At 40.5% G+C, this 23017-nt stretch overlaps 1 protein-coding gene and 2 non-coding genes across 6 annotated transcripts in view; 1 reads left to right on the forward strand and 2 right to left on the reverse strand.

Moving 5' to 3' along the window:
- The window catches only part of LOC126109885 (uncharacterized), a 147171-nt gene extending 130376 nt beyond the window's left edge, over positions 1-16795 (reverse strand). The window contains exons 1-2 of one of the 4 annotated variants that reach the window (XM_049914974.1): positions 16312-16795; positions 294-606 (exon numbers count right to left, since the gene is read on the reverse strand). In XM_049914974.1, the coding sequence (XP_049770931.1) occupies positions 294-514 (221 nt within the window). In that variant the 5' untranslated portion in view covers positions 515-606; positions 16312-16795. The other 3 variants (XM_049914971.1, XM_049914972.1, XM_049914973.1) reach the window with 3 other exon arrangements.
- Positions 6323-6397, forward strand: Trnas-aga (transfer RNA serine (anticodon AGA)). The gene has a single exon. It is a non-coding gene; the product is annotated as a tRNA-Ser (tRNA).
- Positions 10502-10576, reverse strand: Trnal-caa (transfer RNA leucine (anticodon CAA)). The gene has a single exon. It is a non-coding gene; the product is annotated as a tRNA-Leu (tRNA).
- Positions 16796-23017: the final 6222 nt, after the last annotated feature.

Here is a 23017-nt window from a genome sequence, read left to right on the forward strand (position 1 = left end):
CGCGCACGCACGCACGCACACAATCACACACAAGAAAAATCACATTTACACAAAACACTCAATCTAATAAATATATCAAACACAAAATAGATCTTAGCTCCTTTACAGGACACTAAAATGAAGTCCATTTTAAGTACAGAATCAGAATACTCCAATGATCTAAGCTGAACTAACAGTGTGTTCAAATCTAAAGTTTCCCATGTCACTGTACAATATAAGAAATAAAGGTATTACCTAACAGTATTTTTTGAAAGCAGGACAATTCACATTCTATGTATTAGTAGGTTTCTTACCCTATATGGTAATCCTTGTCAGCCCACAATTCCATCTCTTGTGACAGCCTTCTCCAACGGTGGCACACTTTCTGTACCACATCCACTAGGTCACTGAAAGATACGTATGAGAAAATCGTTACCAGTATCTCGTCAGGCAAGTCGTCAATGCCTGCACGACACAGTTTGACATCTTCACCGGCCACGTGGCATCTGCCACTGTACTCAGACTTCGAAGCCATTGTGCTGTCGAGTGTGCCTTCAAACCACAGAGAGTTGGATGTGCTGGGGGAGGAGTTGTCAAGTGGACATCTGTCAGATATGATGGCAAGCACTGGAAAAAAAAGCCACAGAAACCTATACTTATACGACTATGAAGGTTTCACCTAATGCCATTATGTTAATGCAATGAATAACAGCAACAGCACGCCAACATCACCTGGCAGCTGTCCTCATAATCACTTCTTACATTTAAGGACACATTAACAGTGTGATACCGTGCTGACAGACCACTGACATTATTAATGTGGCAGACATATATGCCCTAAAAAAAAAAACATTTGACATTACAAACAACACTAATACATTAGCAAAGTAAAATCTTGTGGAATTAATGGAATTTCCATTGGCACAGAGGACCTGGAATACTGTTCTTATTATTGACTTCAAATGTACTGAAAACTTGAAAATATCAGATTACAATGACAAAATAGTGCTCTCGATCAGGAACGTAAATTTAACTATGTAATGAACAAATTAAAAAAGTACAAATCCAGGATGGAATAATGACAATTGTGAAAAGGGTAGATTACTACCCACCGTGCAGTGGAGACGTCCAGTTGCACGAAAAGGGACTGCTCACACACAAACACGACCACTGACTAGCTGCCGTGGCCAGATTATGAGCGACAGCAGACGATGGGAGAAGCAATCTGCTTGGTGGGGGTCAGGAAGAGGCTGGAGCAAGTAACTGGAAGGATAGCAGGATAGGAATGGGTGACGGTTACGTGCTGCTCGTGTGTGCATACAGGAATGAGATGGGGGTAGGGTAGGGCAGCTAGGTGCAGTCAGGAGGTTAGACAGAAGGGATGGGGAGCGGAAAAGGAGAAAAGTAAAAAGACCGTCTGTGTTTGTGGAATAGAGGGCTCTGTAATGCTGGAGCAAGAACAGGCACAGGGGGCGGGGGTTGGGGGGGTGGGGCGGGGGGGTTGAAGGACAGTGAATAACTAAGGTCAAGGCCGGGACAGTTCTGCGAATGTAAGATGTACTGCAGGGAGAGTTCCCACCTGCACAATTCAGAAAAGCTGATGGTCCGTACGGAACGTACACTGTGAAGCAGTCACTGAAATGAAGAATGTTGTTTTGTGCAGCATATTCCCAGCCACAGTTTGCAAATGCCCATTCATGCGGACAGGCAGTTTGTAGGGGTCGGATAGGGGAGTTCGACATCGCTCTTTGGTCGAGTCCCACCGGTAGGGTTGGTGGCGAAGAACTGTTTCCACTGTAATGACAATGTGAAGGAGATAAAGTCAAAAAGTCCAGCATGACTGAATTTGAGAATGGGGCAATAGGTAAGTCCTTTGGAAGTTCTGTGGAACTAAGGCTTTTGGAGGAAAGGTACCTGATGGTGTTTTATGTCTGTTTAGGTTCTGGATTCCGTATGGTGGTGAGAGTGAGTTTTTGAGGGAGGGATAAATGTAGTAGGCCTGCAAGGCAGAGTTTGTCAGTTAAAGGGGATGTGGGAGACATTTGGAGACGAGCTAAAATTACGTCGGCAGAAAGAGTCGCAATCCACCACCTGAGAAATGATCCCGACCTCACAGTACCTTTGTCCATATCAAACCTACTAACCACCTGCAATACCTGGGCAGCAACTACCCATTCCATACATACCGAGAGGTTCCTACTATAAACCCTAGCCTCCACGATCATCGCATCTGTAGTGATGAACCGCCCCTCTCCAAATATACGATGGGCCTCACTGAGGCATCCAAAGACCATAATTACCCTCCCAACCTTGTACAGAAAGAGATCCCCTGTGCCTTCTCTCTCCAATCACCCACCACCTCCTAAACTCCCACTGACCACCCACAGAGGAGCATTCCTCTTGTGAATCAGCATTACCCAGGATTGAAGCACATTCTACGCCACGGTTCTGACTACCTCTCGTCGTGCCCTGAATTGAGAAATATCGTCCCCACTGTCATTCCCACCCTTCCCACAGCAGTATCCTGAACCTATACGATATCCTTGTCCATCCCTACTCAACACCTGCTTCCAACCTCATGGCTCGTATCTCAGTGTCAAATCTTATTCACCGTGTCAGATTTTGATGAAACTTGGCACAAAGATAGCAAACATGTTGTTGTTGTTGCTGTTGTGGTTTTCACTCCAGAGACTGGTTTGATGCAGCTCTCCATGCAACTCTATCCTGTGCAAGCTTCTTCATCTTCCACTACCTAATGAAACCTACATCCTTCTGAATCTGCTTAGTGTATTCATCTCTTGGTCTCCCCCTCTACGATTTTTATCCTCCACGCTGCCCTCCAATACTAAATTGGTGATCCCTTGATGCCTCAGAACATGTCCTACCAACCAATTTCTTCTTCTAGTCAAGTTGTGCCACAAATTTCTCTTCTCCCCAATTTTATTCAGTACTTTTTCTTCTGGTAAACCTTCCGGGATGTAAGGTCGTGGTCCATGAAACTCTTCAGCTCCTAACGTTTCGTCCAGAGCTGCGCTGGACATCTTCAGAGGGGTGTTTCTCCTCCGGTGAGTCTTGCCGACTGACGGGTCGGACGTCTGAGAGCGTCTTATATATCGTAGAAAGTGGGCGTGACCAGAGTTACACGTGATACGCAGAGATAATCTTTGTCAAAGATAAAACTTAACTATCGATCGTAATCGCGTCATGGATAAAACTGTCTAGCAATTCTGTAGTGCTACTGTCCAAATATCACTAAGCTTCATGGTCTCTTCTTTCCGATTAAAATTATCCCTATGTTTATATATTTCAATTGCTTCTCTACAAAGCCGTGGGTAATAGTTCGTCGTCGTAGATAAAATTTTTGTTTTGGAAAACCTCACTTGATGATTTCCTGACTGAAAAGCGTGTTCTGCTACAGCCGATTTATGTTTTTCCTAATCGGAAAAGGCTTCTGTGTTCTTTTAACCGTGTATTTACGCTTCTTTTTGTTGTTCCAATATAAACTTTTCCACACGTACACGGAATTTTATATACGCCACTGGCTGATAGAGGAGCGCGTTTATCTTTTACAGACCGGAGAACATGACAAATTTTCTTCGTTGGTCTAAAAACAGGTCTAATATCATGTTTACTTAAAATCTTTCCAATCTGATCCGTTACTTTCTTTATGAAAGGGAGAGAGACTGTATTCTTCCATCGTTTTTCGGGCTTGTCCTTATGCTTTTTGTTGTTCGGATGCAGAATTCTGCTTACTTCTTTCTTTGAGTAGCCATTTTTCTCAAAAGCGTGCTTCAGATGTCTTAATTCGACGTCTAGATACTCCGGCGTGCAGATCCGTCTAGCTCTGTCAACGAGACTTTTAATCACACCTCTCTTTTGTTGTGGATGGTGGTTAGAGTTTTTATGTAAGTATCTGTCTGTGTGCGTTATTTTTCTAAAAATCTGTTGTTTCAATCTTCCATCTGTCTGTCTCATAACTAAAACATCCAAAAACGGTATTTTGTTATCATTTTCTCTCTCCATGGTGAACTGGATTCTTGGATTTATATTATTAAGGTAATCAAAAAATTTGTCTAAGGCTTCTCTACCATGTGGCCAGACCACAAATGTATCGTCTACATACCGATACCAGCGAGATGGTTTCTTATCTGCTTTTTCCAAGGCTGACTGTTCGAATTTCTCCATGTAGAAATTAGCTACTGCAGGACTCAATGGGTTACCCATTGCTACGCCATCAAGTTGCTCATAAAATTCATTATTCCACTGGAACTGACTGGAAGTAAGACAATGTCTGAAAAGAGCAGTCAGATCTTCTGGAAAAATATCTGTTATAAAAACCATAACTTCGTTAACTGGAATCATAGTAAATAAAGACACTACATCAAAACTTACTAAATATCTTCAGGAGTCAGAATTAAACCTTCAATTTTCTCTATGAAATGACGTGAGTCCTTTATATATGAGTCAGTTTTTCCAATATATGGATGTAAACGAGTTGCTAGATATCTTGCTATTTCATACGTAGGAGAATTGATAGCACTAACAATCGGTCTAAGAGGAAGGTCCCTCTTATGTACCTTGGGTAGGCCATAGAGTCTAGGACACATAGCTTCAGTCTTCAATAAAGCTCTTTTTTCTTCTTTTTGAATAGAAGTGGCCGATTTTATCAGATTATTTGTTTTCCGTAGTACGCTGGCTGTAGGATCTTTCTTAAGTTTTTTGTGTTGTCCTGACGTTAAAAGATTCAAAATTTTGCTTTGATAATCTTTTGTATTTAAAACGACAGTAGCATTCCCTTTATCAGCAGGAACAATCACTATGTCTTCATCTGCATTTAAATCTCTCAGAGCCTTTCTTTCGCCATTAGTTAAATTACTTTCCAGAGGTTTACTGCGGCATAATACTCTGGTGGTTTCGATCCGGATTGCATTTGCAGTTTCTTTGGGGAGAGTACGTATACCTGCTTCTACATTTGCAATAATATCCTCAACAGGAACTTTCAGAGGTGTTATAGCGTAGTTTCCTCCTTTTGCAAGAACTGAAATTTTGTCTTGAGATAAAACTCTGTCTGACTTATTAATAACAGTTTCGGACATCACTGTATTATTTGTAGATTCTGTATAAGTTTGTAACTTTCCGAACTTCTTCTTATGCCTACTAGTAGTCGTTTCCATCATGGTTTCCATAGATCGAAATGTAAGGCAATCTATTTTATTCCATAGGTCTATCTGTATCTTACTAGCAAGGAATAGATGTAGCTGCAGAGTGAAAATCTCATTCTGGAAACATCCCCCAGGCTGTGGCTAAGCCATGTCTCCACAATATCCTTTCTTTCAGGAGTGCTAGCTCTGCAAGTTTCGCAGGAGAGCTTCTGTAAAGTTTGGAAGGTAGGAGACGAGGTACTGGCAGAAGTAAAGCTGTGAGTACCGGGCGTGAGTCATGCTTCGGTAGCTCAGTTGGTAGAGCACTTGCCCGCGAAAGGCAAAGGTCCCGAGTTCGAGTCTCGGTCGGGCACACAGTTTTAATCTGCCAGGAAGTTTCATATCAGCGCACACTCCGCTGCAGAGTGAAAATCTCATTCTGGAAACATCCCCCAGGCTGTGGCTAAGCCATGTCTCCGCAATATCCTTTCTTTCAGGAGTGCTAGTTCTGCAAGTTTCGCAGGAGAGCTTCTGTAAAGTTTGGAAGGTAGGAGACGAGGTACTGGCAGAAGTAAAGCTGTGAGTACCGGGCGTGAGTCGTGCTTCGGTAGCTCAGTTGGTAGAGCACTTGCCCGCGAAAGGCAAAGGTCCCGAGTTCGAGTCTCGGTCGGGCACACAGTTTTAATCTGCCAGGAAGTTTCATATCAGCACACACTCCGCTGCAGAGTGAAAATCTCATTCTGGAAACATCCCCCAAGCTGTGGCTAAGCCATGTCTCCGCAATATCCTTGCTTTCAGGAGTGCTAGTTCTGCAAGTTTCGCAGCAGACCTTCTGTAAAGTTTGGAAGGTAGGAGACGAGGTACTGGCAGAAGTAAAGCTGTGAGTACCGGGCGTGAGTCGTGCTTCGGTAGCTCAGTTGGTAGAGCACTTGCCCGTGAAAGGCAAAGGTCCCGAGTTCAAGTCTCGGTCGGGCACACAGTTTTAATCTGCCAGGAAGTTTCATATCAGCGCACACTCCGCTGCAGAGTGAAAATCTCATTCTGGAAACATCCCCCAGGCTGTGGCTAAGCCATGTCTCCGCAATATCCTTGCTTTCAGGAGTGCTAGTTCTGCAAGTTTCGCAGCAGACCTTCTGTAAAGTTTGGAAGGTAGGAGACGAGGTACTGGCAGAAGTAAAGCTGTGAGTACCGGGTGTGAGTCGTGCTTCGGTAGCTCAGTTGGTAGAGCAATTGCCCGAGAAAGGCAAAGGTCCCGAGTTCGAGTCTCGGTCGGGCACACAGTTTTAATCTGCCAGGAAGTTTCATATCAGCGCACACTCCGCTGCAGAGTGAAAATCTCATTCTGGAAACATCCCCCAGGCTGTGGCTAAGCCATGTCTCCGCAATATCCTTTCTTTCAGGAGTGCTAGTTCTGCAAGTTTCACAGGAGACCTTCTGTAAAGTTTGGAAGGTAGGAGACGAGGTACTGGCAGAAGTAAAGCTGTGAGTACCGGGCGTGAGTCGTGCTTCGGTAGCTCAGTTGGTAGAGCACTTGCCCGCGAAAGGCAAAGGTCCCGAGTTCGAGTCTCGGTCGGGCACACAGTTTTAATCTGCCAGGAAGTTTCATATCAGCGCACACTCCGCTGCAGAGTGAAAATCTCATTCTGGAAACATCCCCCAGGCTGTGGCTAAGCCATGTCTCCGCAATATCCTTTCTTTCAGGAGTGCTAGTTCTGCAAGTTTCGCAGGAGAGCTTCTGTAAAGTTTGGAAGGTAGGAGACGAGGTACTGGCAGAAGTAAAGCTGTGAGTACCGGGCGTGAGTTGTGCTTCGGTAGCTCAGTTGGTAGAGCACTTGCCCGCGAAAGGCAAAGGTCCCGAGTTCGAGTCTCGGTCGGGCACACAGTTTTAATCTGCCAGGAAGTTTCATATCAGCGCACACTCCGCTGCAGAGTGAAAATCTCATTCTGGATTAATTGAATATTTTTACGTTGACTGTTTAGGTTTGTCAAAAATGTGTTGAGTTGTCTTGTTGTACAACTCCACATACACATGTAGATGATGTCATGTGTTTATATACATTATTTCATTCTTAATGTATCATATTTAATGTTCACACACACATTCCAAATGTCACTAGCAAAACCTGATTTAAACAGTCTGTGTTCCAAGACTGAACTTTTTGTTAAATGCTTCTTTTGTTTTTACAGTTTCATCCCCAGGAATCTGAAATAATCTTCCTGTTGGTGTTACTGGGTTTACCTTACAAAGAATATCATTTATAGATAACCACAGATTATCTGGTTTTATAGGACATGCATAAGACAGTGATAGGCCAGCTGGGTGAAGGAAAGTAACTTTAAGTTCATCAAGATCTTCATCTTTTGTTAAAATATAAGTTAACCACCATTTCTTGTCATAGACAACAGTAACATATCCATTAATGTCTTTAAAAGTTAGTTTTTCCGGTGATTTTGTAACAGTTGCAATAGTAGACTCTGTTGTTTCTGAAAATCTCTTTACCCAATATTTTTTATGTACTTGACGCAATCAGTACAAAAGCACGTAACTTCTGTGTCCTTTTATGGAAACAGATTGACTAAAGTGTTCTTCCAGAAATCACTCAGTTTTAACGCACTCTTCGTGTGTTGAAATTTCAAAGTGTACAGATGTAATACTTTTTTACTGCCCAATCAAAAAGTAGTTGCAAAGTAAGAATTTGGTTGTCATACAGCCACTGCAGACATGCTTTTGTTACTAATCTCTTAACAGTACCAATGACACCATCACAAGGTCCTTTCCCACAAGCAGTGGTAAAAAAATGCCATTCTGTTTCAATTTCAATATCTTATTTGTGGAAGCATAAGTTTACAAATCTTTTTATTCTTGTTCTGGGCTGCACTGCCATCTGAAAAGTAGTTTATCTTCCATATATCAGTCTGAAATTTTGTTTTTAAAAACTGAATCAGCATTTTTTAAAAACAGTAGACTGCTATGGTATTATAGTCTAGACAGTTTGAAATTATGACATAACTCATGTACTGTTTTGTTCCCTCCTTTGTAATACACTACAAAGGGGTGCACTTTTGAATAATCGCTTGACCAATGATAACCCTGGGCTTCATATTGGATCACAAAAGTGTAATTCCCAGAGAAGTCACATACAACAACACAATTGTCCTCATTCGAGTTTTCTCGATTTCACTAAGAAAAGAGCTTTGTTGCTTCAATAGAAAATTGTGGAGTATCAATGTAGCCAGTTTTTCAGAAAGTAATTCAATGAACCCTGATGAGATCTTTCGCATTATTTGTAAGTTGCATCCCTCTACTGCAACCCCCTGTCGAAAAGTGATATATTCAACCACATTAACAAGTGCACTTTTCAGGTTTGTTTGTTTATTTATTTATTATATAACTTCCTGGGCAAGACCAACCGTTTCCTATAATGCAGTGGAATGATGCTGCGTTGCACAGTACTTTTGCCAAACAGTGTTTATAAGAGGCCAATTCTCCATTGGTTAAGATACTGAGCTTAGCATTTGCTATCTTTAGTTTCATGTTTTGATGTGTAGTGCAAACACATACTAAGTGTGTTCCACTATAGCCAGCTATAATGCAGTGTTTTGGGCACAGTTCTGCAAATTTAGAAAGCCGATCTTCACTGCTGGAAATTTAGCTTTGAAACTTTTCCATATGCTTTTTTTAAACTGCACAAAGTAAGTCTTTCAGATATTACTGTTCTACCTCTATCTTCTCCCTTCACAGTTGCCGTCTCCTTTCCTGGTATTGCTCTGCTTATCTCGCCATTTTCATTAAAATAATTGCACAACTTCTTATGACAAGTTCTTTCCCAGTTTCTGATCAGAACTTTCTAATATACCGCTTTCCTGCAAAAGCCTTTTTGCCTGGCATACCACGTATCTGGGAGCATCAAATTCACACATTATCTTCTTAATGCCCAAAGGTTTAGGCAAACAAGATAGTAGCATTACTTTCTTTTTCCTGCCACTTGAACAAAAATCAGGTATCAGCTTCCCTAATACAGACAGTTTCAATGGCTCTCATTCATTTTCTAAGGAATTCTCTGCATTAACAAATAACTTCTTTTTAAGTGCTAACTCATTGGTTTTTAAGTTTTTGTTCGAATACTGCTCTGTCTGAAGTTTTGTACTATGTACAGGGGACTCTCCTAACTTCTTAAGAGACTTATTTAGTGTCTCCACAACAGCTAAAGGTGGAGGAACATAGCTCGTTTCATCATCATCCGAAGCTTTTCTACAATCATTATTTTCTTGAATATTTTTCACTGAACCAATCTACTTCTTACACCTACCACAAACTTTTGATATCATTGGGATATCAGGGAGCATCCCACACATCCATTCAGGCACATTTCTTATTCCCTTTATGTTTTCACTGAATTTTACATTGTTCTGCCGCTAAATATGCCTTCCCTGTTCAGTACAGTTCTGTTCTTGGCAGGCACGGGGATGTCGCTAACAACATGTAGAACAACATCAGGGTGCTCGAGAGCAACGCCTGACTACAAACTGTACATCCTGGCTGGGGTAGGGCCACCACACATCAACGGAAAGTTTCCGTGAACACAGAGAGAAACAAAGTGGAACTAAACGCTGTTTACCTGCTGTACGGACATCGACCTCCCCAAGTATGCTGAAATCTATGAAGAGCTTTCCAAAAATTTCCGTCAAAGACAGTACGTAGCCTTCAACTGCACAAGAAAAACCTATGGACAACCAGAAACACGGATACTGTGTCACGGATCCCACCTTTGGAGCCACCCCACCCCCCTCCCGGCAAAAACGCCCAATGGTAGTCCCTCAACAGAATAAGAAATGGTGTTGGTAGAACAAAGGATTATATGACCAAATGGAATTATCTCGGAGGCCCACATCGACGTTCTGCTAATGTGAAGCAGAAACAAACTACCGAGCACCTGTACAACTGTCCTCAGTGCCAGGTTTCCTGCATGCTGGAGGCCTTGACGTGGGCCGGGGACAATGCCATTGAGGTGGCTAGTTTTTGATTTGATTATATTTAGTGTTTGTAATCTATTCATATATAACTATTATTACTTCACCCTATGTGCCTCACATTCTTTCTGTATTTCCTTTGTATAAATCAAATTTAAGTATTTGGCCTGCTTGTGCATTCCGTCTATTTTTTAAAGAACGATTTTGACTCAAATAAATAAAAACAGAATAATTCTGTTTTTCAAAGGATTGCAACATTTTAGTGTCTAATATCTTCCCTCCTGAGCCATTGTGTGATTAAAATTTATAAATGTTTCTGCACAGAACACTAAAAAATATACTGAAATAATGATTAACGACTTAGATAATTTTTGTTCACTAACCAACCCCTTTCTGGCAGAATAAACTGTGTGCCGGACCGAGATTCGAACTCGGGACCTTTGCCTTTTGCGGGCAAGTGCTCTACCGACTGAGCTACCCGAGCACGACTCGTGGCCCATCCTCACAGCTTTACTTCTACCAGTACCTCGGCTCCTACCTTCCAAACTTACAGAAGTTTCATATCGACACACACTCCGCTGCAGAGTGAAAATCTCATTCTGGAAACATCCCCCAGGCTGTGGCTAAGCCACGTCTCTGCAGTATCCATTCTTTCAGGAGTGCTAGTTCTGCAATTTTCGCAGGAGAGCTTTTGTAACGTTTGAAAGGTAGGAGCGAAGTTCTGGCAGAAGTAAAGCTGTGATGGGGGTGAGAGTCATTCTCGGGTAGCTCAGTCGGTAGAGCACTTGCCCGCGAAAGGCAAAGGTCCCGAGTTCGAGTCTCGGTCCGGCACATAGTTGTAATCTACCAGGAAGTTTTACATTGGCGCACACTCCGCTGCAGAGTGAAAATCTCATTCTATTAACACACTAATCACCAACACATCACATCCAACTGCCTCTAAATCAGCACGAAGACTTGTAGGTTTCAAGCAACTGAATCGTGAGAGCTACAGACACAGTTACAGATGGCTTGACCCTGAACTGGTACAACAGGGCCTGGACAGCTACAATAATAGTGGTTAGCTATTTATGATTGTTGGAATCAACAACTGGAATTTCTGCCCCAGTTTGTTCTTTTTTACATATAATAATCAAATCTTAAATGTTACAGATACAGATTACAACTGCATTAAAGACGTAGTATTAATACTTCTAATAAAATAAAATAAAATAAATACTTCTAATAAAATAATCACTCATCACAGTCACTAGTGACTTTTAAACATATTATGAATAAATTTATGAAAAAGCGGAAATTTAGTAAATTTATTTACTGGTTAATTATGTATTCATTAAATCTACAAATTTTATAAAAATGTCATTTTGTAGTGAAATGTGAATTTTTGAAACTTTATAAAGGTGTGAACCCATGACAGTCCCACTTTCATACTTAGGGAATTAGTTAACAATTGTGTGAAGCATTCTACATAATTTTTTGAAAATTTTTGGAGATACACTTTTTGAGAAATTTAAGATTTAAATTATTATTCAAAATAAAAGAAAAAATTACCTCTAACCTATATTGCGTTGCATATCAAAGGTAAACTCATGCAAAATGCTGAAGAATGACACCTCTCCCAACATTTTAGCTTAATAAGAACTATTGCTACAGTGATTTGAAATTATGGCTGTACAGTGTTTTTTGGTGATTTTTGAAAACTTTAAATTGTCATATTTCCGAAATGAGTCAACAGATGTTAATAAAATTGATCATTTCTCTCCATCTATATGTAAGCTTGCTTTACAGCAACTTTCATCAAAATATGAGATGGTTAGTTAAAATTCGTGTTAAAAATGTGTCGATTTCACATGGAATGACCCCAGCAATAGACCCAGATGCAAAAGCTGTCCCGTATATCCTCCCACCACCATCTGCTTCAGTCCAGTCACAAGCCTCACCTACTCCTTCAAAGGCAGGGCTACCTGTAAAAAACCAACCACTGTGCTGCATTCTATGTCAACGTAACAAATGACAAGCTGTCTTTCCGTACAGATGGCTACCGACCAAATTGTGGCCGACAAACGGTAGGACCGCTCAGTTGCCGAGTATGCTGCCCGACGTAACACTCTGCGTTTCAGTGACTGCTTCACAGCGTGTGCAATCTGTATCCTTTCTACAGACACCAGCTTTTCTGAATTGCACAGGTGAGAACTCTCCCTACAATGTATCCTACATCCCTGTAACCCTCCTGGCCTCAAACTTTCCTTAGTCACTGTCCTTCACCCACCTATCCCCTTTCCCATTCCCACTCCAGCACTACACAGCCCTGCATTCCACCAATGCATCCCCTCACCCTCTGTATAACCTCTAAACTGCAACTAACTGCCCTACCCTCTCCCCAACTCATCCCTGTATGCTCCCACAAGCAATATTTGACCATCCCCCACTCCTGCCCTGCTAACCATCCACCTCCCCATCCCAACCTCCTCCTTACTCTCACCACCCAGACTGCTTCTCCCATTACGCACTGTCACTCGCAGTCTAGCCTCGGTAGCCGGAGACAGTGGTCGAGTGTGTGCGTGTTCTGCTTCAGGTGAAAGCCTTTGGCTGAAAGCCTAGTCGTCTAGCAGTCGTTTCTCGTGCGTTCTTGTGACTCGACATCTCCCCTATATGGTGAATAGTAATCTATTGTTTTGATAATATTGACATTGTTCTATCTTGGATTTTCCAAGTTTGATCAGGAATTTTGTTGAAAAAGCTGAGAGAGAAACTGGTCTGAAAATTAAGGGCTCTACGGAGTTTACGAATACTGATTTCGACACATTTTTTGAGAGTAAATTGGTAACCCATCAAAGAAGCACCGTGTACACACCACAGCAAAATAGAAGAGGTGGAATGGAAATGTGCACCTCAGTTGAAACTGCGGATTCAACGATTTCAGAACTGTCCTAACATTTCCAGACTGAAGCAGTTAACATGGCTTTATGTACTAAACAGAACTTGTCCGAGTCCTAAAGGGGCAAAACTCCTTTTGAAGTCTTTTATGGCAGATAATTACCCTTAACTGAAAATATTTGTGGTTCGTGTGTGTATCCTTATACCCAAAGAACAGAGATTGAAACCAGATCACAAAAACATTAATACGTTATTTCTGGTTCACGATGACACGAAGGGGTACAGAATTTTTACAAAAAGGAAACTGAGATGCATCGAGTTTCAGTTTTCTTGCCACCAGCAGTATCTGAAAGAGAGAAGAAAACTGATGTCCTAGTAATAGAACCAGATAGAGTTGGTTGCAATGAAGGAGAATATAGAGAAAATTTCATAATTAGGGGGACAGAGAGGAGAAATGAGAATTGAGGTAGTGGAAGAAAACAGAGGTCAGCTTAGAAAAGAACAATAAATCAAAAAAGACAGAGAAATCAGAAATTTCTTTTGAGGATGAGAGGACATACAATCTGAGACCCAGGAGGAATATTAAATGCCCGAATTACATAGAGGATTATGAGTTAGGCCCACTGACTGCAGTGAATGATGATCACCACAGCACCTACGCTAAAATGACGTTTCGTAGTAATGCTGAAAATCGGAAAGATGCCACAGCAAGTGTGCTGCGAGCCCTGGAAGAAAATAACCAAAGGGATTATATATATGTAAGCTAAATTATTGTAATGCTATTGACACGAAGCGAGTTTTTACGTGAAAAAGAAAGAAGAAACAATGATGTTTCTTATAAAGCTTGTCTTGTAGCGAAAGGTTTCTAACAAAGACGAACTTATTCGGAAATATACAGTCACTCTGCAAGATTAACATCAGTGAGCCTTTTTCTGAGTTTCTGTAATGAGAATAACTTTACCATCTATCAACTGGATGTTTGCAGTGCTTTTCTCTATTGAGAGACAGTTGGTGACTTATGTTAAATTATCTACTGAATGTTAGAATACAACAAATGGTAAAGTTTGTGATCTTAAAAAGGCTCTGTACGGTTTAAAGGACCCACTCAAAAACTGGTATGTTAAATTCCACACAGTAATAACGGGCTTAAATTTGTAAGAAATGATAAGTATTTCTTGTACATAAAAACACAAAACAGCCATAAGACACTTGTTTACATTGATGGTCTGCAGATAACTTCAACTTCCCGGGGTGAAATTGATCATTTAAAGAATTTATTAAGTGATAATTTTAAAATCAGGGATTTAGGTCTGGTAAGAAACTATTTGGAAATTAATATTGTTCAAAATTTAATAGACAGGACTACTACTACTTGCCAAATTACTTACCTTTAAAAATTATTGAAAGTTTCCGCTGGGCCTGTATTTGAATGTAATTCTGTTTCAACTACCATGGAGGAAAATTTTGATCAATCTACATCTTTGTCTATAACACATTTATACTCCACAAACCACCAACAGGTGCATGGCAAAGGGTACATCCCACTGTATCAGTTATTAGGATTTCTTCCCATTCCATTCAAATATGGAGCACAGGAAGAATGACTGATGAATGGCTCTGTGTGTGCAATAATCAAACAATGGAAAATCCAAGATTGAAAGTAACAATATTAGGAGAAGGAAAGTTGCGTAGGGGATTGTAGGGTATTCCTAGAGTCATCATTCAAAGACTTTCTTTTTTACTCTGTTAGCAGACTTTCCTGGGATAGTTTATGCCTATCTTCAGGAGTCTGTCAGTTCAGTTTCTTCATTATCTCTGCAAGGCTCTCCCACAGATCAAACAAACCAGTGACCATTCGTACTGCTCTTCTCTGTATACATTCAATATCCCCTGTTATCCCTCTCTGGTATGGGCCCCACACACTTGAGCAATGTTCTAGAACTCATTGCACAAGTGATTCGTAAGCTACCTCCTCTCTCGACTGATCACACTTCCCCAGTTTTCTACGAATGAACTGATGTCTGCCACCTGTTTTATCCATAATAGAGCCTTTGTGATCATTCCATTTCAGATCTCTACAAAGGGTTTCACTTAGGTATTTGTAGGAGTTGGCTGATACGAATAGTGACTCATTGATATTATAGTCATAAGATACTACATTTTTTCGTTTTCTGAAGTGCACAGTTTTACACTTCTGAACATTTAAAGCAAGTTACCAATCTCTGTACCACTTCAAAAACTTATCAAGATCTAACTGAATATTTATACATTTTTTTTCATATAGTACTTTGAGAAAAGCTGCAGAAAATTATTAGATTTGTGTAGCGATAAGTATTCTAAGCAGGTACCAATCATATGCAAGTGATGATTTGGAATGTTCTAAAATGTGTGTTGCATTATATTGCGGGAATCCTAAAATAGTCTGTTACATGCCAGGAAAAAACCTGTTATTGGGTTGTGTTGACTAATTGGACTGGTGACAGTGTATATAGAAAGTCAACAAGTGATTATCTTTTAAAGCTTTGGGCATTTAAGAAGCTACACACAGATTCTGTCATTAACGGATCAGAATCTATAGCCTTAAGCATGCCAACTAGTGAAACCTGTTGGCTCAATAATTTGTATTGTAGTCTTTCTGCCAGTCAAAGAGCTGTTGTAGTTTATGAAAACAATATGCCAGTGATAAGGCATTGCAAGTACCCACAGTTCCATCATAAAATAAAGCGCATAGATATCAAAATTTTATTTATGAGGGAGAAAGTCTCTGCTAAGAAAGTTCTGTTAAACCACATTAGCACAAATGAGCAACAAGCTGTTTTTCCAACAAAGCCAGTAGGTAAAACAAAATATGAAAAATGTAGTCTTGTTAGGACTTATTTAAAGCTTGTAATTTAGTTTTTGTAGCACCGATAAGTAACTTTGTGGGAGGATGTTAGTGGTACAATGTTAACGTTGTTTAAAGGCGGCAGCACTGTTTTTCTTTTGGATTATGTTAATTTCCGTTTATCATTTTTTTTTACCCTCTGTGTGATTTATTGTCGTCCGCCGTTGAGTGTAAGTTATTACATATTTATCTAAACTCTTTCCAAACAGAAATATAAAGCTTCATTTACTGCAACTAATTATATCATCCCACTGCTAAGCGTACTCAGCAGCACTCTTCACACTTTGGCAGTCCTTGCTCGAAGATTAAATTGTGCACCAAACGGCCAAAACTAAACTGCCTTTCCTCCTCCTCCTTTCAATAACTTCTACCAACAAAGTTTCTGTCTTAGGCACAAAGCCGTGTCTTCGAAGACGAAACTGAATTAAAACATGTAATCGTAATAAGCAATGCACTTACACACTACGCTGCACGCACGTGACGACTGCAAAAATACTGCACAGTTCACACAACCGCCTTGCAGTCCATAAATCCCCCAACATCACTCCGTGACCTGACTGCCAGAGCCCTTGGAAACGAAATTAAACATCGAGAGCAAACAGGCACGATGGCATCAAACTAAATACACAGCGTCGACATTGAAGTTTGTTACTTGTTTCAAGCAGCATTTCTATTTTTTTAAAAAAGTTGCCTTGTTTTCCGGCAACTACTGATGATCGACGTTTGTAACATGATTCGAAACACGGAGGCAGGCATCCGTGGCAGTGCCGGTCCATTTCAAACATCCGGCCACCTGTTTATATCACCACTGATAGGCGCTAGCGTTTGTTTATGTTTGGTTGTGTGTAGTTCATTAGTTTTTACGCTTGCCGCTTGGCTATACTGTTCAGTGATGACGATATTGACATGGAGCAGACGAGACCACATGGAACACTGCTATAATTTTATGAGGCAAGTAGTTACTATGAAATGTCGCACTATTCTCACATGACATATAGTAGACTGAAAACTGTATCAAGGCAGTAAGGTAGAGGCAGTATTTATTGATTTTCGAAATGCATTGATATAGTACGACATCGTTTCTTATAATCACAGGAACAATCATATGGAGTATCAAGAGAAACTGATGGACGCAGCAAGTTATCTTGGATGAAGGGTCATCGACAGACGTGGAAGTAATTTCAGGTATTTTCCTGCGAACGGTGTTGGGACCAACTAGTTGGTAGGAACCTTTGCTGTTCTCACGAATGAAATGTATTCGCAGTTGCGAATATGAATAATCTTCAGCTGCGTAACAGTTGGTAGGTGTGGGGTATAAAAGGATCAAAGTACAGAGTCATTAGCCGCTGCTACGTAATGGAATGGCGACGATAGAAATTTGTGCGGGACCGGCACTCGAACTCGGATTGCCGCTCACTGTTTTTTTTTTTTTTTTTTTTTTTTTTTTTTTTTTTTTTTTTTTTTTTTTTCCGCCCTCCAGATGACGCAGTTATCCATAACGAATGGGGCCCAGTTACCTACAATGAATAGGGCCTTGATTTTAGTGACCTAAAATACAGCGAAATATGCAAGTATTTATGATCTAGAATTTACAAAGATATGACCTTAAAAATAAAAGTAAAATATGACTAAAATTGCGAGTACAGTACTTGCCTTTTCCAATATTTGACTCTAATTAGCACTTATTTTTGAAATCCCTGTATTTGCCTGAAAAAAAAGTTCAGTGAAAATAACACCACTTATCCAAACAATAAAATCATGTTTTTTACTATTGCACACCACTTGTTTATAAAGTATTACAAATTAGTTAATAAACCCTTTCAATCATTAGTTCCTGCATAGTTGCACTGGATACGCAAGTGCATTATCACGTTTTCAAAGTACTGCAATTGTCATTGAGGACAGGTTTTCACATGGAAAAGCTCCACATCACAGGACATAAAAGGAGGTGAGGTGACTGCAGGCTAGCTTTGGTTCATTGCCTTCAAATTTTGTGGCATTGCCAGAAAGACTGTCACTAAATTTGCACATTGTAAAATATCCAGGATTCTACTCGAGAACATTTTGCAATTTAGTGCTCACCTTGTCAGCTAGTAAGATCTTGATAAGATTTCAAACTGGTCAAATATTGACGACTTGAAACTTCCTGGTAGATTAAAACTGTGTGCCGGACAGAGACTCAAACTCGAGTTTGAGTTTTGGTCCGGCACACAGTTTTAATCTGCTGGGAAGTTTCACATCAGCACACACTCTGTTGCAGAGCGAAAGTTTCATTCTATCGACAACATGCTTTAAATGTTCAGAAACATCCTTTTAAGTAAACTAGAATATTATAGTGTAACAGGAAATGCTGCAAAATGGTTCAAATCTTATATCTCTGGCAGGAAACAAAGGGTGTTATTAGGAAAGAGACATGTATCAAGCTATCAGGCATCATCCAACTGGGAACTAATTACATGTGGGGTCCCACAAGGTTCCATTTTGGGGCCCTTACTTTTTCTTGTGTATATCAATGACCTTTCATCAGTAACATTACCAGATGCCAAGTTTGTTTTGTTTGCCGATGATACAAACATTGCAATAAATAGCAAATCAAGTGTAGTCTTAGAAAGATCAGCCAATAAAATATTTGTGGACATTAATCACTGGTTCCTAGCCAATTCTTTGTCACTAAACTTTGAAAAAACACACTACATGCAGTTCAGAACTTGTAAGGGGTGTCCCAAGAGTATATGTCTAACATACGATGACAAGAAGATAGAAGAAGTGGACAGTGTTAAATTCTTGGGATTACAGCTTGATAATAAATTCAATTGGGAGGAGCACACCACAGAACTGCTGAAGCATCTTAACAAATCTCTGTTTGCAATGCGAATTTTGTCAGACGTAGGGGATATAAAAATGAAAAAGCTGGCATACTATGCTTACTTTCATTCCATAATGTCATATGGGATTATTTTTTGGGGTAATTCATCAAGCCAAGCTAAAGTTTTCCGGGCACAAAAACGTGCAGTAAGAATTATATGTGGTGTGAACTCAAGAACATCCTGCAGAAGCCTGTTTAGGGAACTAGGGATACTAACTACAGCTTCCCAATATATTTATTCCTTAATGAAATTTGTCATTAAAAATATATCATTTTTTCAAACCAACAGCTCAATTCATGGAATCAATACTAGAAATAAGAATAATCTTCACAAGGATTTAAAGTCACTTAGTCTTGTACAAAAAGGTGTGCATTATTCAGGAACACACATTTTCAATAACTTGCCAGCAGCCATAAAAAGCTTAACAACCAATGAAATTCAGTTTAAGAGAAGCCTAAAGGATTTATTGGTGGCCAACTCCTTCTACTCCATTGATGAATTTCTTAGTAAAACCAACTGATTTGTATATAAGTACAACATAACTTCTGCACAATTTCAGTGCAGTAATGTGTTCACTGAAAATTTGTGTGTGTGTGTGTGTGTGTGTGTGTGTGTGTGTGTGTGTGTGAGAGTATAATCTAACTTCTGCACCATTTCAGTGCAGTAATGTGTTCATTGTAAATAAGTATTACAGTAGTTGTATTACATGTTTATTAGTTTATAAATAAATAAAAAACTTTTTTATTTTAAATTCATTGCATTAGTATTTGTAAAATGACTCTTAGTGTTCATTAAAAAATGACGATCATTCCACTTGGGACCTGTGGAATGGTACATTAGCTTATTTGTTTTAGTTGTAAATATTTGTCATGTATTGTTGTTTTTCTGACATGTTCCACATCCAGGAGGACCTCCTCACTACGGATCAATTGGAATGAAAGTAAATCTAATCTAATCTAATCTAAACATAAAATTGTGAACTTCAAAACACAAAACAAGATAGTAGCTTGTAGGTTTAGAAAATGGAATTATCACGTTAGCTCAATCATTGGGAAAGCATGTGGCACACTTCAGTACATTGATAAAATAATGGGGAAGTGCTGTTGGCCTACAAAGGAGATTGCTACAAATCACTTATGCGGCCCACCCTAGAATACTGTCAGAGTGTTTGGGACCTGTACCAAATAGGACTAATGAGAGATACTGAATGTGTTCAGTGGAAGAGCAGCATGAATAGTCACAGGATTGTTTCATGTGGGAGAGAGTCACACAGATGATGAAGAAACTTAACTGGCAGACTCTTGTAGATAGTTTATATCTATCTTGAGAAAGCCTATTTATATGTGGCTTTAAGTGACGACACTGACAGTAAACTAACCTCCTATGTATCAGTACCATAGGCATCGCGAGGACAAGATTAGATTAATTAAAGCATGGTTAGAGTCATTTAAACAATTATTCCTCGCACACTACATGTGTGAATGAAATGGGGGAAAAAACCTATTAACTGGTACAGTGGGACGTATCCTCTGCCATGCCCTTCACAGTGGTTTGCAGAGTATACAAGTACATGTGGAAGAAAAATGCATGCAATAACGTAAACTAAAAATGAGATTCTGGAATGAATTGTTACTGCATTTAACACGAGCAGCAGCTGCAATGGGAAGTAGATTAGATAGCAAATCATTTAGTACTATTTAGAGTTTCAATCGGTGCTCCACGTACTGAAGATATTATATCAGATATTGCTTGCTGCTATTTCTTTTAAACAAACACCGAGATGACAAAAGTCACAGGATATCTCCCAATACTGTGTCGGGCCACTTTTCGGCCAGCGTGGTGTAGAAACTCGGTGTGGTGTGGACTCTAGTCTGCTGCAGAAATTCTGAAAGTGTTGCACGTGCAAGATTTTGTGCACAAACTGACTTTTCTGTTACGTGCTGTAAATGTTTGATGGGATTCGTATCGAGTGAAACGTCCAAAATTTTCTTCGAGCTAATCGCAAACAGTTGTGGGCCAGTGACGTGACACATTGTCATCTGTAAAAATTCCCTCCTTATTTAGGAACGTGAAATTGATGAATAGCTGCAAATGGTCTCGAAGTAGCCAAAGCTAACCATTTCCAATCAATAATATGTTGAGCCGGTCCAGAGGAGCCAGTCCATTCCGCGTAGACACAGCCGATGCCACCACGAGATTGCACACTACTCTGTTGACAAATTGGGTCCACGGTTGTGTGGAGTCCGCACCACACTCGAACACTGCCGTCAGCTCTTACCAACTGAAATTGGGACTCATCTGATCGGACCACAGTTTTCTAGCCATCTAGTGTCCAGCCGATACGATTACGAGCCAGGAGAGATGTTGCAGGTGAGGTCGTGCTGTTAGCAGAGGCACTCGGGCCTGTCCTCTGCTGCCACAGCCTACTGAAGCTAAATGTTGTGGCACTGTCTTAGCAGGTACATTTGTCACACATTGATTTCTGCAGTTATTTCGTGCAGTGTTGCTTGTCTGTCAGCACTGACAACTCAACAACTGAGTGCAGTGGCATTAATGTAAAGTGAAGGCCGTCAGCAACTGCTTTGTCTGTGTTGAACAAATTTCGAGATTAGTACAAAAGGTAAGTACTGAAAATTTTGTAAGTTGTGGTTTATGAATCTATAAACAATGGCCTATCTTTTTATTGTGTTACATTTCATCTAAATAAAATATATTCAGTAAAATTTGGTTTCGTATCCAAAAGTGGTCCCTCGAGACAAGTGTGGACAGTGTCCGCAGTTACACCTGTCCTCGTTTGGAACAGAGGCCAACTTTCGGTTTCGTAATTTTACTTTTATAAATGATTTTAAGTAAATTATCTATTTTGTAGATGGTGAGAACATATATCCTCAAAACTAACAGGGCTAATATTGATGAAGAAAAAGTTCAAAGAGCAGTAAGAGAAGTTTTTTTTAAAAAAAATGTGTTGTTCAAAAGATAATCACTTACTAATACTTTTGGACAGCTGTGCAAGTCACAGCACTGTAGACATTATCAGTGTGGCAAGGGATACTAGAATCACACTTCTGACATTCTCAGTACATCGTTCCCACAGGCTGTAGCCACTAAATATCGTGGTATTTGGGTTGTTTTAGGGATACCTAAGAATAGCAGTGGGTAACTGGATCAGTGCGCAAGGACTGCACCGACCCCGTATTGAGAGGCGTCTGTGGCAAGAACGAGATGTTGGCCAGGTCGATAAGTAGCCAGGCACAGGGCCTGTTTCGGCATAGTCTTCAATTTCTGGAAAGCCGCATCGCGTGATGTGGACCAGTGAAAAGGTATGTTTTTATGCAACAGGCAATGCAACGGCTGAGCCACTGAAGCAGCAGATGGTAAAAATTTGTGATAGTATGCTATTTTCCCCAAGAAGGCCTGCAGTTACTTAACAGATGTAGGGCGAGGAAGGGCATCGATCGCAGCGACAGTTTGCTGAAGCGGATGAATACCATCCCGAGAGAGTTGAAACCCCAGGTACGTGATAGATGCCTGAAAAAATTTTGATTTCTGAAGATTACACTTAAGACCGGCAATCTGTAAGACATGAAAAAATGTGCGGAGATTTTGAAGATGTTTGTCAGTGGTGGAGCCAGTGACAACATGTTGTCCTGGTAATAGGGACAGTGAGCAATAATTGTTCCAAGAATCGCTGAAAGAGAGCAGGGGCGCTGGCAAGCCCGAATGGCAATCGTTGGTATTGATAGAGGCCGAAAGGCGTGTTAAGGACCGGAAACTGCTGGGAAGCAGTGTCGAGAGCAAGTTGATGATAAGCTTCTGACAGGTCAAGTTTAGAAAAATACTGGCCTCTAGCAAGTTTAGTGAACAACTCCTCAGGTCAAGGCATAGGGTAAGTGTCAATAAGGCATTGAGCATTTACAGTGGCTTCGAAATCGCCACAGAGACAAATATCACCATTTGGCTTAGCAACGACAACAACAGGAGAGGACCACTCACTGGAAGTGACAGGAAGCAAGACCCCTGAAGCTCCCGTTTGACCTGATCACGAAGGGCCACAGGAATGGGCCGAGCCCGAAAAAACTTAGGCTGAGCAGTGGGTTTGAGCGTGATATGATCTTCAAAGTTGTTTGCACAGCCTAACCCAGGAGAAAGAGGGGACAAAAATGTCGTCGACAAGGAATCCAATTGAGCATAAGGAATAGCATCAGAGACGATATTGACAGAGTCATATATGGAGAACCCAAAAACGCGAAAGGCATCGAAACCAAAAAGATTCTCCGCAATACTATGGTCGACCACAA

This window comes from Schistocerca cancellata, chromosome 12, assembly GCF_023864275.1.
Source record: "Schistocerca cancellata isolate TAMUIC-IGC-003103 chromosome 12, iqSchCanc2.1, whole genome shotgun sequence".
NCBI lineage: Eukaryota > Metazoa > Arthropoda > Insecta > Orthoptera > Acrididae > Schistocerca > Schistocerca cancellata.